The following is a 15,894-nucleotide window of genomic DNA, read 5'->3' as shown; positions in this document are numbered from 1 at the left end:
ATAATTATTTTCACCAGCTGCGACATTACAGAGCAGGTTACATTCAGTAACATTAGTCTTACTGTAATATATAACCCATAATCACACAGATAAGTCTACCATAGAGATTTGTTTTTTTGGGGTGGGGGATTCAATCAGCCACGGTAATTCACAAAGGCTAATTGATCCCCCTGGGGCTATCCAATTAGCCTTGAAAGCGACACTGTCTGGGATGGGGTTTTTGCTGCGTTTTCGCCATTGCTTTTCAATTATTATATTTTTGGCAAATTGGCATGGCAGAAAATGGACCAAACAAAAAACTGTTGAAAACACCCGTAAATTCAACAAAACACGTCAATCGGCTGTGAATTCGCCAATCCACGTGGTTTCCACCCGACCGGATTTTTCAATAAGTCGAAAAATTGGGCCGGGCTTTGAATAGGTTGAATGTGAATCAACCAGCAAACTGGTGGAAAGTGCAGTTTTTTCGACACTAATTGAATACCCCCCTATGTGAGTTTATTGCAAGTGCTCCAGTTTCCTCCCCTGATCCAACCACATACTGATAGGATAATTGGCTTCGGGGAAAAAAAAAAAAAATAACCATAGTGAGTATACATTATAATAAAGAGACTAAACCCCACTGGGGCAGGGATTGGTGTAAATGGGCAACAATTTTTTGTAAAAGTTCTGCGGACCTATCAATTTCGCAGTTATCACAAGTTATTCACAATTAAGGTTAGAGCGGATTTAGAGAAATCTGCATGGTAAGACTCACCATTAGAGTTCGCAGGCTCCCTAAGATAAAAAGACTAAACTTGGCTCTTGTAATAGTCACATTCAGACGTTGACGACTGGCCAGAAAGCTAAACACATAAAACAGAGAAAAAGAAGCACTATGAAATGGCAAATATCCTTAATAAATAAATAAATGGAGATATTTCTTAAAATCAATCCGGGGCAATCCCACCAAGTGTCACAGCACTGGAGATCTCAAACGTTTGATTCCCACCTTTTGAAAGATCCTGATGGTGGTGGACTAGACATTTACCCAATTGGACTGGTGTTAAATGTCAGCAACTAGAGAGTCATCTAAACACTATGGGGTATATGCAATTGCGGTCGAATTCCCGAAATTGTCGAATTTCGGGTCATTTTCGACCAAAAAAAAAAATCGCCTATGCAATTCAGTGCTTTCCGACCAAAAAACGGACTTTCAAAATTCGACTTTTTGAAATTCGAATTTTTGCAAATTCGACTTTTCTGCAATGATACAAGTGCTGCAATTCGACCAAAGCATATTCAATTCAAGTTTGGAAATTCGACAGCAGGGCTTTTAGACAGCAAATTCGTCATTTTCAATCCGCCACACTTTGGAGGGTGAAAACAAATAAAAAAATGTTAAACATGTTTTTTTTGTGTTTTTATGGGGGGGAATAGCAGATCTATTTATATTAGAAGGGATTAGGTACTTTTTTTTTTTTTTTTTTGGAGGCACAAATATTATTTATATATATTTTAAAATATTATTTTTTTAATTTTTTTTTTTTAATGCTGGAACGGTAAAATCATAAAAAAAATGGCGTGGGGTCCCCCCTCCAAAGCATAACCAGCCTCGGGCTCTTCGAGCTGGTCCTGGTTCTAAAAATGCGGGGAAAAAATTGACAGGGGATCCCCCGTATTTTTAAAACCAGCACCGGGCTCTGCGCCTGGTGCTGGTGCCCAATATACGGGGGACATAAAGAGTAGGGGTCCCCCGTATTTTTAACACCAGCATCGGGCTCCACTAGCTGGACAGATAATGCCACAGCCGGGGGTCACTTTTATGCCGTGCCCTGCGGCCGTGGCATTAAATATCCAACTAGTCACCCCTGGCCGGGGTACCCTGGGGGAGTGGGGACCCCTTCAATCAAGGGGTCGTCCCCCCCCAGCCACCCAAGGGCCAGGGGTGAAGCCCGAGGCTGTCCCCCCCCATCTAATGGGCTGCGGATGGGGGGGCTGATAGCCTTTTGTGATAATAAAAATATATTGTTTTTTCCAGTAGTACTACAAGTCCCAGCAAGCCTCCCCCGCAAGCTGGTACTTGGAGAACCACAAGTACCAGCATGCGGGAGAAAAACGGGCCCGCTGGTACCTGTAGTACTACTGGGAAAAAAATACCCAAATAAAAACAGGACACACACACCGTCGACAGTAAAACTTTATTACACACTACCGACACACACATACTTACCTATGTTCACACGCCGACATCGGTCCTCTTCTCCATGTAGAATCCACGGATACCTGAAAAGAAAAGATCAATATACTCACCTCAGCCATGGTCCAGAGATACATCCACGTACTTGGCAAAAAAACAAACCGCAAATACCCGACCACCGGACTGAAAGGGGTCCCATGCTGACACATGGGACACCTTTCCACGAATGAGACCTGTCAGTGACAGCTGTCACAGACAGGTCTCTAAGCCAATCAGGAAGCGCAACTTCGTTGCGCTCACCTGATTGGCTGAGCGCTGTCTGTACTGTGACAGCGCATCGCACAGCTCCCTCCATTATATTCAATGGTGGGAACTTAGCGGCTAGCGGTAAGGTCACCCGCCGGTCAGCGGCTGACCGGCGGGTGACCCCACCGCTACCCGCAAAGTTCCCACCATTGAAAGTAATGGAGCGGCTTTGCGATGTGCTGTCACAGTACAGACAGCGCACAGCCAATCAGGTGAGCGCCACGGAAGTAGCGCTTCCTGATTGGCTGAAGGGACGTCAGTGACAGGAGTCACGTGATGTCCCGGCATTCGGGAGAAAGGGGTCTGATGTGAAAACATTGGACCCCTTTCATTAGTCCGCTGGATCGGTGTTCGTTGTTTTTTTTTGCCAAGTACGTGGATTATCTCTCTGGACCTGGATGTACCTCTGGACGCTGGAAGGTGAGTATAATTTTTTTACAGGTACCTCGGATCGTCGGAGACCGTGGCAGTCGGCGTGTCAACATAGGTAAGTATGTGTGTGTCGGCGTATGAAATAAAGTTTTACTATCAAGGTGTGTGTCTCCTGTTTTTATTTGGGTATTTTTTCCCCAGTAGTACTACAGGTACCAGCGGGCCCGTTTTTCTCCCGCATGCTGGTACTTGTGGTTCTCCAAGTACCAGCTTGCGGGGGAGGCTTGCTGGGACTTGTAGTACTACTGGAAAAAACAATATCTTTTTATTATCACAAAAGGCTATCAGCCCCCCCATCCGCAGCCCATTGGATGGGGGGGACAGCCTCGGGCTTCACCCCTGGCCCTTGGGTGGCTGGGGGGGGGGGACCCCTTGATTGAAGGGGTCCCCACTCCCCCAGGGTACCCCGGCCAGGGGTGACTAGTTGGATATTTAATGCCACGGCCGCAGGGCGCTGTATAAAAGTGACCCCCGGCTGTGGCATTATCTGTCCAGCTAGTGGAGCCCGATGCTGGTGTTAAAAATACGGGGGACCCCTACTCTTTTTGTCCCCCGTATTTTTGGCACCAGCACCAGGCGCAGAGCCCGGTGCTGGTTTTAAAAATACGGGGGATCCCTGCCCAATTTTTCCCCTGCATTTTTAGAACCAGGACCAGCTCGAAGAGCCCGAGGCTGGTTATGCTTTGGAGGGGGGACCCTACGCCATTTTTTTCCCGGGTTTTTCCCGTTTTTTAAAATCGCGGCAAAATCCGCCAAATCGGCCGATTTTCGCCCGCGACTCTGGCGAATCCGTTTTTCATTGAATATGGTGAATTCCGGAAGCCACCTTCCGGAATTCACCTGGCGAATTTGGTCGAATTAAAAAACGGCGAAAATTGCCGCGAATTCGACCGCAATTGCATATACCCCTATTTGTCAAATCACAAACACAGGTCTATTTACCTAACGGCACCTAATCTGAAAATGCCCGTACATTGTTTAAACAAAACAAAATAAATAAAGGATTTTCCTCACTCACATTTTTGTTAAAAATTCTGGGTGACACTGGTATATATTGGGTTTCTAGAGGGTGCTGTCCCAAACTAAAATCATTTATAGTCTCATTCTCCCGCTGCATCCCATTACACCTTGCTGGTCAGTTTTAATCTAACAAGCTTTTAGGAGAGGATATAAAACATTCAAACCAGAACATTCAGACCAAGAGAACAAAAAGGAGTAAAAAATAAATAAATGGGAAGATCAGAGAAACGGATTTACCAGGGAGTATCAAAAGCCCTTTTTTCCCTAGCTTCCTATCTGAGGGATACTGGCAGGGATGTAGTTGGGATCCCGGTGTTCGGTATCCTGGCAGTAAGAATTACTTGCCTCCTGCACCCTTGCCGGGATTTCAAGCAGTCTGGATGCCAATGTTGGTATTCTGACCACCGGCATCCTGATTGCCGGTATCCGGTTCCGAACCCTACTGGTATACCATGAGGACGTTTTAAAGTTGCCCCTAGGGGAGGGTATGCTAAGCAGAGCTGCACATAGACTTTTTGCCCCAACTATCATCGCTGGCCAGAAACACATTATGGGGCAGATGTACTAAGCCTTCGAGAGTAATTAGCCAAATAGCTCCCAACTGCCATGTTACAGTCTGAAAGGTAAATGTATGAAATGACGATATGGGGGGGGAGGAGAGAGAGAGGAATCAGCACACATTGGGCCTAATTCAGATCAAATTTAGCACATCTACGATAGGTTTCACAGACATGCGGAGGGGGGGGGGGTCCGCCCGCACGTCTAGGCCTACCCCTCCCCGCACAGGTAAAAAAGCACCGCACGGTGGCGGTGCTTTTGTACCTGTCGAGTAACTCCCTACCTGCGCAGCTCCTGCGCTCTGGCAGGGAGCTACCCGCCGTGTCCCGGGTCACAGTGGCCCCCCAGTCAGGACACGCCTTTGTTGTCCAGACCACACCCCGCCAACGGCGTTCTAATGCCGTAGGCACTCCTCCTGCCCGCCCCGCGACTGCCTCTCAATCAGGCAGAGGGGATTGCAGCCCTGAGATGCTGATAGCATCTCACTGGGCTCCCAGGGTGCGCACTCCACAAAGTAGTTCAGACTGCGATCGCTGCCGCCTGAATTACCCCCATTGTGTGCCGATACAGCTTCCCTTCCCTGCGTTAATGCAGCGGTGTGTACAAGGTGACAGGGGCACTATGCTAACTAAAAGATAGCACCCCGATGTGCAGGGTAGTGTATGAACGGTCCTTTGAAAAAGTCACGTGGAGTGCGACGAAACGCGTCAGGATCCCGCCTCTCCTCACACCGTGCTCAGGTGTCTCAATAGGTGCAACCCTTATCGATCCAGCCAGATCTTCATTTGACTGCTGCTCCGCAATTAACGGCTGTTGCGTATCACGCCGCTCCAGTCAATTGTATTCATTCGGCGGCTTCTATACTTCCTCCCCGCTGCAAAGTGGACGTGGGCATTGCAGGACTGTTAGCCGGGGACGCCCGGCTTTTGACCAGCCCACTACAGAGGTAACAATACCCGCTTATCTAACCTGGCACAAACAATATTAATTATTCGGGACTGCACCTAGCTGCACTTTAGTTCTTTACCTTGGCAACCTGTGGAATACGGAGCTACATAATTGATATCCACCACAGCTGTTTTCGATCACATGCCATAAGAGACATTGGTATCCTGAGATCATCTAGGTGTGATTATTGCCATTTTATTGTGTATTTTATAGTTGTTTTAATAAATGTTATGTATTCCTTACGTCGGCTCTCTTGTCATATACATTTCTGACTCCTGAAATACAGCGCAGCCGTTTTTTCCTTTTATGAACGGTCCAACACTGACCGCTCCAACACCTGCAGATTTCAATTTCGACAGATGACCTATCTCCACAGCCAGGACATAGTTGTCCCTTAAAATGACAGGAGATGATTGGCTGGTAGTTTCTCTCTCCATTTTATCACTCTCCAAGGCTAAAGCTGGGTAAACACTTGATCAAATGGACAATGTATTGCTAGCCCATCAGCGGGTGTGTACCCCCGATATGTCTGTGAATGTTGTAATTCACAGACATATTGTGTCGGCTGTGCAGCAGATATACTGTATCGGCACATCTTGCTGTGTGAACCGTACATTTGCTGCAGGGGGCCAACGTCACAGCAGGGTGGGCAAATTCAAATGCCTGCACAGCTGGGTGTCCTGACAGACACAACGAGCAGACATTAAGTGTTAATACTTACCTGGAACGTCCGCTCGGCCGGAGTGACAGCAGTTCTGCTGATGAGTCAGTCAGGTGTGTACCCAGGTTTAGTACATTTACACAAATAAGGGCAGCAGTATGATCAGAATACCACCCAATGATTCTACTGAAAGGCTGTGCCATGCCTCTGAAGAAGCACTCACGACCTGGAACTTGGCAAAATAAAAAATAAAAAAGGTTCCCACTGTTATAATGCAGAAAATGATAACTGAAAAGCCAAGTATTGTGGTATGAAGAAGAAAGCATCTACAAACAGGCTTAGTTTGATGTATGTGCTTACTCCTAGTACAGCACCTTCTACATCCCAAGGTATACCAATGTCCTGCAGAAAGGATGTTATACAAGTATGATTACACAACTCGACACCAACACACTGCGTAGCTTAGAGAGACTGTTGCTAGGTGTTTAATAGACATCTAGGGATATTTTTCCACCACTAACCCAATGCAGCCTTGACCAGAGTTGGCACGAACACACGTCACAATTATACAATCTTTTTGTCGACCTTGGAAACCATCAACCGTATCAACTTCACTTATACTGTAAGAAAGAGAAGTATTAGGTCACTACAAAGTTCCAAGCATTTAGCAAAAACTGTACATTTTTGTTGCCATCTTGCAAAGTTTTATAGCAAATGCAACATACAAATGCAAAACAGAAGTATAATACAGCACTGAGCGCAAAAAAACAATCTTTTTAAAACTTACATTTACTTGTTGCAAAATGCTGATCCCCTAGTTGGGTGAGTGGACGGTGGCTGTTTCCTTTAAGTTACAAAAATGTTTAGCTAAACATTCCGTTAAACCACTGGTTCCCAAACTGTGTGTGTGAAGGGGGGGCGGGGGGGGGGAGATGATACCAGCACGGATCCTCACCAAGGACATGCAGGAAGCACTAACAATCAGTATGATCTTCTCGTTTGCTGGAGCGGTAGAGTGAAAACTCGATCACGAGATCTCCTGTGCGCTGCTCGGAGCCAGCAGTCGAAACAGTGGCTGTCAACGGGGCAACGACACCTGCAGCTGTAGAAATCGATAACTGCAGGTGTCAGACCGGTCAGTGCCACCGACTGTTCTCACAATGCCCTGCACATAGGGCGCCATTTTAAAGATAGCAGCGCTGATAATGACAGGGGCGCATAGTGCCACACATCGCCGCAGTAATACATGGGAGAGAAGTGGTATCAGTGCACATAATATGTGAAGATTCCACTTCCCCTCCATAACGAACCATCATACATCTACCCCGGACATTCGGTCATACTCCTGAGTTTTAACTATAAAAATAAGAAAAATAAACATATATTATAAATATCTTCTTTGTATTATTCTAATAATTTTTATAGTCATAATTCTGGAGTATACTGGTCTATGACTGGTGAGGCACGGCTTCACCTGCCTATCTTGTCCACACATCTCTAACCAAAACTCACCAAATTTATATACTGCTGCATCTTTGTATAATGCCCACATGAACCCTAGGGTTCATATATATGTGTGTGTAATGCTGGCTCTGATACTAGCCAGTGCCGCGCCAGACAATCTACCTCACTGCACGTCACTGGTACCTCGGGGTTGGTGGTGCAGGACCAAATCACATTTATGGTCAAAGTGATAGGCAAAACCAGTGCTGGTGGCTGCCAATCACAAAACATGTGGACAATCAGAAGCACCACTGTACACCACCACATATGGATGCAGGTAGGCACAATTTACTTAATTTTGGGAACCACAGATTTAAAGATATAATTTACTCACTTATGCTCGTTTCCAAAAGCTTTACTGAGCTCCTCGATAATCATCTTCTTCTGAGCCCTGTACGGGGTGATAATACCAATATTCCGGTAGCAAAATTCTTTTTTCTTGCTTTTAATCAGCTTTATTAGAGCCACCACCAATTTGATTTCCTGCGGGTTGGAAAATGACCTGGATGGTGGAAATTGAAGTTGACAGACCATGGTAAGCTAGAAGTAGTGAGGTGAATAAAACTTCAATGTCAACTCCACTGCCTAAACACAAGGGAGGAAACCACTGTATTGTCCAAACCAATAACTGAGATAAAGCAGACTAATGAGCTAAAAATTCCACTGAAGCACAAGTCACTAAGGGAGGGGCGGTATGTAGAGCAGTGATGGCTAACCTTGACACTCCAGCTGTTGTTGAACTACACATCCCAGCATGCCCTGCTACAGTTTTGCTATTTGGCCGTGCTAAAACTGATGCAGGGCATGCTGGGATGTGTAGCTCAACAACAGCTGGCGTGTCAAGGTTAGCCATCACTGCCCTAGAGAGTGATACTGTGGAGAGAGATAAAGTACCAGCCAATCCGCTCATAGCTGCCATGTTACAAGCTGTGTTTGAAAAATGACAGGAGCTTATTGGTTGAAAGTTTCTCTCCCTCCACTTTATCACTCTTCAAGACTTTGTATGTCTAGCCCTAAAGCTGGGTACACACTAGACAATACGTCGCCTCATACTGCAGATCGGAGCGACAGGTCGGGTACATCATCTAGTATGTACCCATGATATGCACGCTAGCAGTGCCCATGAGGGATGTCGCTAGCGATGACATGCTGCAGAATGGCTCACCCCGTCGGACCCGGCATCAGCAGATGTATATGTACTTGCTGCATGCCGGGTCCCATTGCCTATCGGAATCAGCTGGGCACACACATTGCACAGTTTGCCGCCTGCTTAAGGGTCAAAACTGCTTCATCCCCGTACACGGTGGAAAATGGTTGACACAAACAGGTTTTAATTACTATTAAATGCTATGTCCAGTGAAGAATAAAAAAAGTCACAGTACATATTGCAAACAATAACTTTAGATCAATTTACAAAAAAAGAAGTCTATATTAAGATGTTAGGATGACCTGAGGAGGTTTGTTTTGTTTAGTCTACCAAGGGAAATAATTTTCCTTCACTTTATAAACCGTCTAAAAAGTGAATGGATGTAATAGAGTTGTACAACATCATGTGTATGGAATCCAGCATTGGATGCTCTGAATTGGTCAGGGTTTAATTAAAACCTGGATCCCATTGTTCTTCTTTTATGAGTCATATTTTTTTTTTCTTTAAGGGTTGCTTACTCTCTTTCTTTCTTCTCATAACCGTCTGCAACGTCAAACACCATGTACGGCTGGAAAGGCCAGTCTGAAGAACATCTAACTTCCTCCATCATCCTGCCAAGATAAAAAAAAATTGTACACATTTAGTTTATCTCCAACCCCCCTCACCATCAAGACCAGGAAAAGGTCACACTTACCGGTCTGTTTTCAGAGCCCGTTTGTAGAAGTAATTTGATGGAAAGAGGCAGATATCGGGGTGCATCCGGTACTGCGTGGTCAGCTGCATCACTGGGGATTTGGTACCCGTGGCCTCCAAGTTCTGGCACAGCCTGGACATCAGGGACTGGCCGTAACCCAGCCCTTCCGCTTTCTAAAGACCAGTTTTGGACCAATATTACAATCCAGATAAATGGCTGAATGCTTAGAACTTGGAGTTGTGCTAATTAATTATATATAGAAACTCATCCAAGATCATAACATGCAACATGATTAAGCTGTAGACTATATAGTCCAAGAAGGCGAGACAGAGTCTTACGTTGGAGATAACTGTGGATGGAAGTTGCTCAGGATCTCCTACTAACACCAGTTTAGAGCATCGGAAGAGGAGTGGGATAAGGTTCTCCACTTCACACGACTGTCCAGCCTGCGGAAGAATCACATGCTATTATTTAGGTATGTTCTCTACCAAACAGGTGTGACTACAACATTATCAGGTGGAGCTCAGATGACTAACCTCGTCCACAATGACACAACTGAAGGGTTCCTGTCCCAATGACCTGAAGGCAGATTCCAGCAAAATTCCCCCACTCGTGCTCAACGTGCAGCAGATGATGTGGGACTCCAGGATGATGTTCCGCTGAAATTCCTGAGGCCGTCTGCGCAGCTTGCAATGAAAGGAGGTGGGAAGAACTTCAGAAATCAGAAGTAATCATTGGCGGCCCTAAAACTATGTGTCTTTAAAATTGATGACCAGATTGTAGACATACACTGCTACTTCACCAGTGCCCGGAATAGACATACCAAGTACCATTGAAGTAAAAAGATAAATCATACCGAAAGGGGTGTTATTCAAAAGTTAATGGTTTGATAAGTGCAATATTTAAAACACTGCCTACAGGATGTGTAGTTTCAGCTGCTTAAGTATTTTATGGAGTAAAATTTTCAAAGACTATTCACCTTGTTTAGGTCTCAAATCTTTGCACTTTAGCATCATGGAATTTGGCTGTAAGTGATGCTGGTCCTAGCACAACCACATAGCACAATGACTCTCGCTGTCATAGAAATTCAGCTAAATACACATTTACAAATGATGAGGAATGGCGTAGCAAAGCGGATCTCAAAGGTTGTGACACCGGTCAGTCTAAAATCTGCTCCTCTTTAGTCATTACACAAGTTCTCTCCACAGGTGCGATCAGGACTCAGTCATTTATAGGCTGATAGATCACTGAATGTTGGTGGTTTTCTTGCTGTGCTAAAAATCATACCACTAAATGAATGGTATCTAATCTCAGAGTACAGACATTTAATACATGGAACAGCAGCATTACACACACCAATAGTGCACTATTTACAACTGCAGCTCAGAACTCAGTCAAGGTTTTTAAGTACTTACCTCCTTCAGAGAATTAGCCATCAGTTGCCTTTCCTTTGACAGCTTAGCAATTTTCTGATCCAATTCTTCGCACTGTCCAGTTAAAGGAGTTTGTAAAATAAATACACACAGAGAGCCCATTATACACAGATAGAGGGAGATGCCCATTTTTTGTCAAATGGACCATTTATAAGAATGAAACTCATTAACTTGATAGTGAGGTCACATTAGGGACACCACTGGCACACCTCACTAGCCATACTGTGGGCTGAATCATATTCACCTACAAACCCACTAGGAATCAATCACTGGGGCACATCAGGACTATCTTTTGTAATGCACTTCTAGAAGAGCATTTTCAGAGTTTTCAAATTTGCTAATGACAAGAGTAGAGCTAAACATGGAATAGTCCACTTTCAGAATAAGTAGGGTGATGTCAAGTGAAAACTGGTTTTAATTTGTTCTTTTTTAAATTTAGTAATCGTTTTCTTAGTTCTTAAAAAATTGTGCTGCAGCACCACCCACAGGCAAATCAATGGCACTGCAGGCACTGACATCTAAACAGTGATCATTTTTTTTGAAAATAATCACTGCATTCCCATACAAGACAAAATAAATGTCCAGACAAGTGGCAGCTTAAAATGTATTCTTCACCGTGTTTATGCTAGTACAACATCTATCCTTAACATTTCTAATGTTACTCATTTTCTGGACTACATTTTTGCCGACCACTAAATAGAAGTCTTACAGTCTGCTTGTTGCATCGTTCCATAGCTCTCTGTCGGGACAGTTCATCCAGTTGTCTGTCTAACGCCTCTTTATGCCTGTGGATGCTGTGATCCTGCTGAGCTCTATCTGCAAACAGAAGGGTTACACATCAGATGACAAGAAGGCCAGGTTCCAAAATGTAGATACACAAATGCTTACAGCCTTAAAAGTGAAGCACTGAAGCAATTTGAGTTCGAAACTCCAAAAGGATTTACCGACATCTCTATGGTCAAATGGCATCTGTCCCCTATGCAGGGTTTTTGTGGGCTAAACTAATATTCATGAGAAGTTGCATAGGACACAGTGACCTCACGGAGGAATGAGAAACAAGTAACATCACTGAGGCACGAGAAAATAGTACCTCATTTGTGAGTGAGGTTGCTTGGTACTAGTGAACTGATAGTCCGCATTCCAACGTTGATTGGTTCAGACCACAAACTTTGCCGCCATTTTGAAAGCAGATTGAGACAAACTGATATATATAACTATTACATTTTAATTTCCTAATCACTATCAGTGATTTAGGAGAGCAAAGCTACAAAACCCATACAGAATGCTTTAAACCTAAAAAAGTGAACACACACATTGTTCTAGGTTATCCCACTGTGCGACCTATGAGCAAACTCATACAGATGTGTCCTCAACCATCTTTGTTGTAGTCATGTCACACGGCCCCTCTAGCGGTGGGCGTCTTTTTTGCTAAAAATGCATCTTAGTCGCAAACGCAATGTAACTAGGATGCACGAAAAGACTGTGCTGATTTGATATGACACTTGTATATCTGTGTGTGACAGAGTCACTGAATCTGTACACGTCGTGCTACAATGAAGCAGCTACAGCTTTTTTCCAGTGCAAGTTCAGTTCCGTATATAGACTCAGTCAGACAAAATACACATGTGTCATATATCACATTAATCAGCAGAGTCTCCTCGTGCATCCTAGTCGCATTGTGTTGCGACTAATATGCATTTTTGGCAAAAAAAAGATGTCCGACGTTAGCAGAGTTACACAGGACCTGACTGCTCGCCCACACCAGGCATCTCGCGCTGCATGGCGTATTGAGGCTAGATGTAGGAGGACACATTTTTATAAGAACCACGACTGTGACAGACACAGGGGGGTATTCAATTGGAGCCAGTTTTTCAGGCAATCGGAAAAATGTCACTTTGACAGTTTTTAGGTTGAATATACATTCGACCTATTCAAATAAAGTGACTTTTTTTCGACTGTCGTAAATCCAGCACTGTCGGAAAATATGTGGATCGGCGTGTTACTCGCCGATCCACGTAGTTTTGTCGAAAACGTGGCTGTTTGACAGTTTACCGCTGATGCAGATTCGACTTGTTATCAACTCGAATCTGCATTGTCGGAATGCTGGCCGGAAACGGCCGACACTGAATAGTGCTGTGTCGGATCCTCTCCGTCGGAGAGGATCCAACTTCAATTGAATATACCCCATAGTGTTAAAGTGGTTCAGTATCTCCATATTAAAACTGTACGTTAAAACCATTTACACCATAATTCTGGAGTTCACTATGCAGCAGATTAACCTCTTTCTGGAAACATTATTTTATTTCATTTCTGCCATAAACAAATACTGGGCTTTCCACATGTCATTTGTGGTCCCAAACTGTCCAGAAAGCGCCACCTACTCTACTGAGCAATAATTTTTGAGTAGCATTTGAACTTCAAAAGGCCCCTCCCTATGGAAACAAATTTAAAGCATTCTGTTTTGCTCTTGCATATTAAATTACAATAAGTTATATTTTCATATCTTTTTACACACACATATAGTGCCTTGCTAAGGTTCACCCCCCTTTGCATTTTTCGTGTTTTGTTGCCTCAGAACCTGGAACTAAAATGGATTGTTTGAAGGCCTGCATCATTTCATTCACAGAACATGCCTACAACTTTGAAGATGTTTTTCTTTTTATTGTGAAGCATACAAATAGGACAAAATAACAGAAAAGTTCAGCGTGCATAACTATTCACCCCCCTAAAGTCAGTACTTTGTAGAGCCACCTTTTGTGGCAATTACAGCTGCAAGTCGCTTTGGATAAATCTCTATGAGCTTGCCATTGGGATTTTTGCCCATTCCTCAAGGAAAAACTGCTCCTGCTCTTCATGTTGGATGGTTTCCGCTTGTGAGCAGCAACCTTCAAGTCTGACCACAGATTCTCAATTGGATTGAGATCTGGGCTTTGACTAGGTCATTCCAACACATTTAAATGTTTCCCCTTAAACCACTCGAGTGTTGCTTTAGCAGTATGCTTCGGGTCATTGTCCTGCTGGAAGGTGAACCTCCGTTCCAGTCTCAAATCACAGGAAGACAAACAGGTTTTGCTCAAGAATATCCCTGTATTTAGCACCATCCATCTTTCCCTCGACTCGAAACAGTTTCCCAGTCATTGCTAATGAAAAACATCCCTACAGCATGACGCTGCCACCACCATGTTTCACTGTGGAGATGGTGTTCTTGGGGTGATGGGATGTGTTGGGTTTGCGCCAGACATAGCGTTTTACTTGGTGGCCGAAAAGTAAAATTTTAGTCTCATCTGACCAGAGCACCTTCCTCCATACATTTGGGGAGTCATCCACATGCCTTTTGGCAAACTCAAAATGTGCCTTCTTATTTTTAACACTAAGTAATGGCTTTCTTCTGGCCACCCTTCCATAAAGCCCAGCTCTATGGAGTGTACGGCTTATTATGGTCACATGCGCAGATACACCAGTCTCTGCTGTGGAACTCTGCAGCTCCTTCAGGGTTACCTTTGGTCTCTGTGCTGCCTCTCCGATTAATGCCCTCCTTGCACGGTCTGGGAGTTTTGGTGGCCTGCCCTCTTTTGGTGGATTTGTTGTCATACCATGTTCTTTACATTTGAAGATGATGGATTTGATGGTGCTCTGGGGTATCACCAGAGATTTGGATATTTTTTTTTTTTTTTATAAGCCAACCGTGACTTGTACTTCTCAACAACTTTGTCCCTGACTTGTTTGGAGAGCTCCTTAGTCTTCATGGTGTGAAGCCTCTTGCTTAGTGGTGTTGCAGCCTCTGGGGTCTTTAGGAAAAGGTGTGTTTATACTGACAGATCATGTGACACTTCGATTGCACACAGGTGGACTTAATTTCACTAATTATGTGACTTCTGAAAGTAACTGGTTGCACCAGAACTTTTGGGGGTTTCATAGGAAAGGGGGTGAATACATATGCACATGCCAATTTTCAAATCTATATATATAACAATTCTTGTTTATATACATTTTTCTCATTTCACTTCACCAACTTCAGAATAAAAATAAAAAAATAAAAAAATCAAACGCCAGGTTGCAATGTAACAATGTGTGTGTGTGTGTGTGTGTGTGTGTGTGTGTGTTATATAAAAGACGATATTTATGGTAAGAACTTACAGTTGTTAAATCTCTGTGAGGTAACTGGGCTCCACAGGGAATGCCATTGGGGTGTAGAGTAGGATCTTGATCTGAGGCACCAACAGGCTCAAAGCTTTGACCTTCTTCCCAGAATGCATAGCGTCGACTCCTCTATAACCCCGCCTCCATGCACAGGAGATCAGTTTTTGTTAACCAGTCCAATGCAGTAGCAGGCAAAAGAGACGACACCTGTTAGTAGCCACATATACCACATTCTGATGACAGGAGAAAGTGTCAGCGGCTAATGCCATACCAACCCAAAGAAACTAAGTGCGTCAGGGTGGGCACCCTGTGGAGGCCAGTGTACCTCGCAGAAAGAGATTTAACAATGGTAAGTTCTTACCACAAATCTCGTTTTCTGCTGCGGGGTACACTGGGCTCCACAGGGAATGACATTGGGGATGTCCTAAAGCAGTTCCTTATGAGAGGGGACGCACTGTAACGGGCACAAGAACCCGGCGTCCAAAGGAAGCATCCTGGGAGGGGGAAGTATCGAAGGCATAGAACCTTATGAACGTGTTCACCGAGGACCACGTAGCCGCCTTGCATAATTGCTCAAGGGTCGCACCATGGCGGGGCGCCCAAGAGGGTTTAACAGACCGAGTAGAATGGGCCCTTATAGTAACAGGAGCTGGACAACCAGCCTGTACATGTGCAATCACCATTCTAATCCATCTGGCCAAGGTCTGCTTGTGAGCAGGCCAGCCACGTTTGTGAAAACCAAATAGTACAAAAAGAGAATCAGACTTCCTGATAAGAGCTGTCCTCTTCACATAGATATGGAGAGCCCGTACCACATCCAAAGACCGCTCTTTGGAAGACAATTCAGAAGAAGCAAAGGCCGGAACCACAAAC

The 15,894-nt window shown here is 44.5% G+C and overlaps 1 protein-coding gene across 1 annotated transcript in view; it reads right to left on the bottom strand.

Moving 5' to 3' along the window:
* The window catches only part of SETX (senataxin), a 176,445-nt gene that overhangs the window by 1,406 nt on the left and 159,145 nt on the right, over positions 1-15,894 (bottom strand). Inside the window, exons 16-24 of the mRNA XM_063936768.1 lie at positions 11,591-11,697; positions 10,864-10,935; positions 9,985-10,134; positions 9,787-9,894; positions 9,449-9,621; positions 9,273-9,365; positions 7,942-8,109; positions 6,626-6,724; positions 758-845 (exon numbers count right to left, since the gene is read on the bottom strand). Of these exons, the coding sequence (XP_063792838.1) occupies positions 758-845; positions 6,626-6,724; positions 7,942-8,109; positions 9,273-9,365; positions 9,449-9,621; positions 9,787-9,894; positions 9,985-10,134; positions 10,864-10,935; positions 11,591-11,697 (1,058 nt within the window). The remainder of the gene's footprint in view (positions 1-757; positions 846-6,625; positions 6,725-7,941; positions 8,110-9,272; positions 9,366-9,448; positions 9,622-9,786; positions 9,895-9,984; positions 10,135-10,863; positions 10,936-11,590; positions 11,698-15,894) is intronic.

Source organism: Pseudophryne corroboree, chromosome 8, assembly GCF_028390025.1.
Source record: "Pseudophryne corroboree isolate aPseCor3 chromosome 8, aPseCor3.hap2, whole genome shotgun sequence".
In the NCBI taxonomy this organism is placed as follows: domain Eukaryota; kingdom Metazoa; phylum Chordata; class Amphibia; order Anura; family Myobatrachidae; genus Pseudophryne; species Pseudophryne corroboree.
The sequence above is the reverse complement of the archived record's forward strand: the minus strand, read 5'-3'. Positions and strand labels throughout refer to the sequence as shown.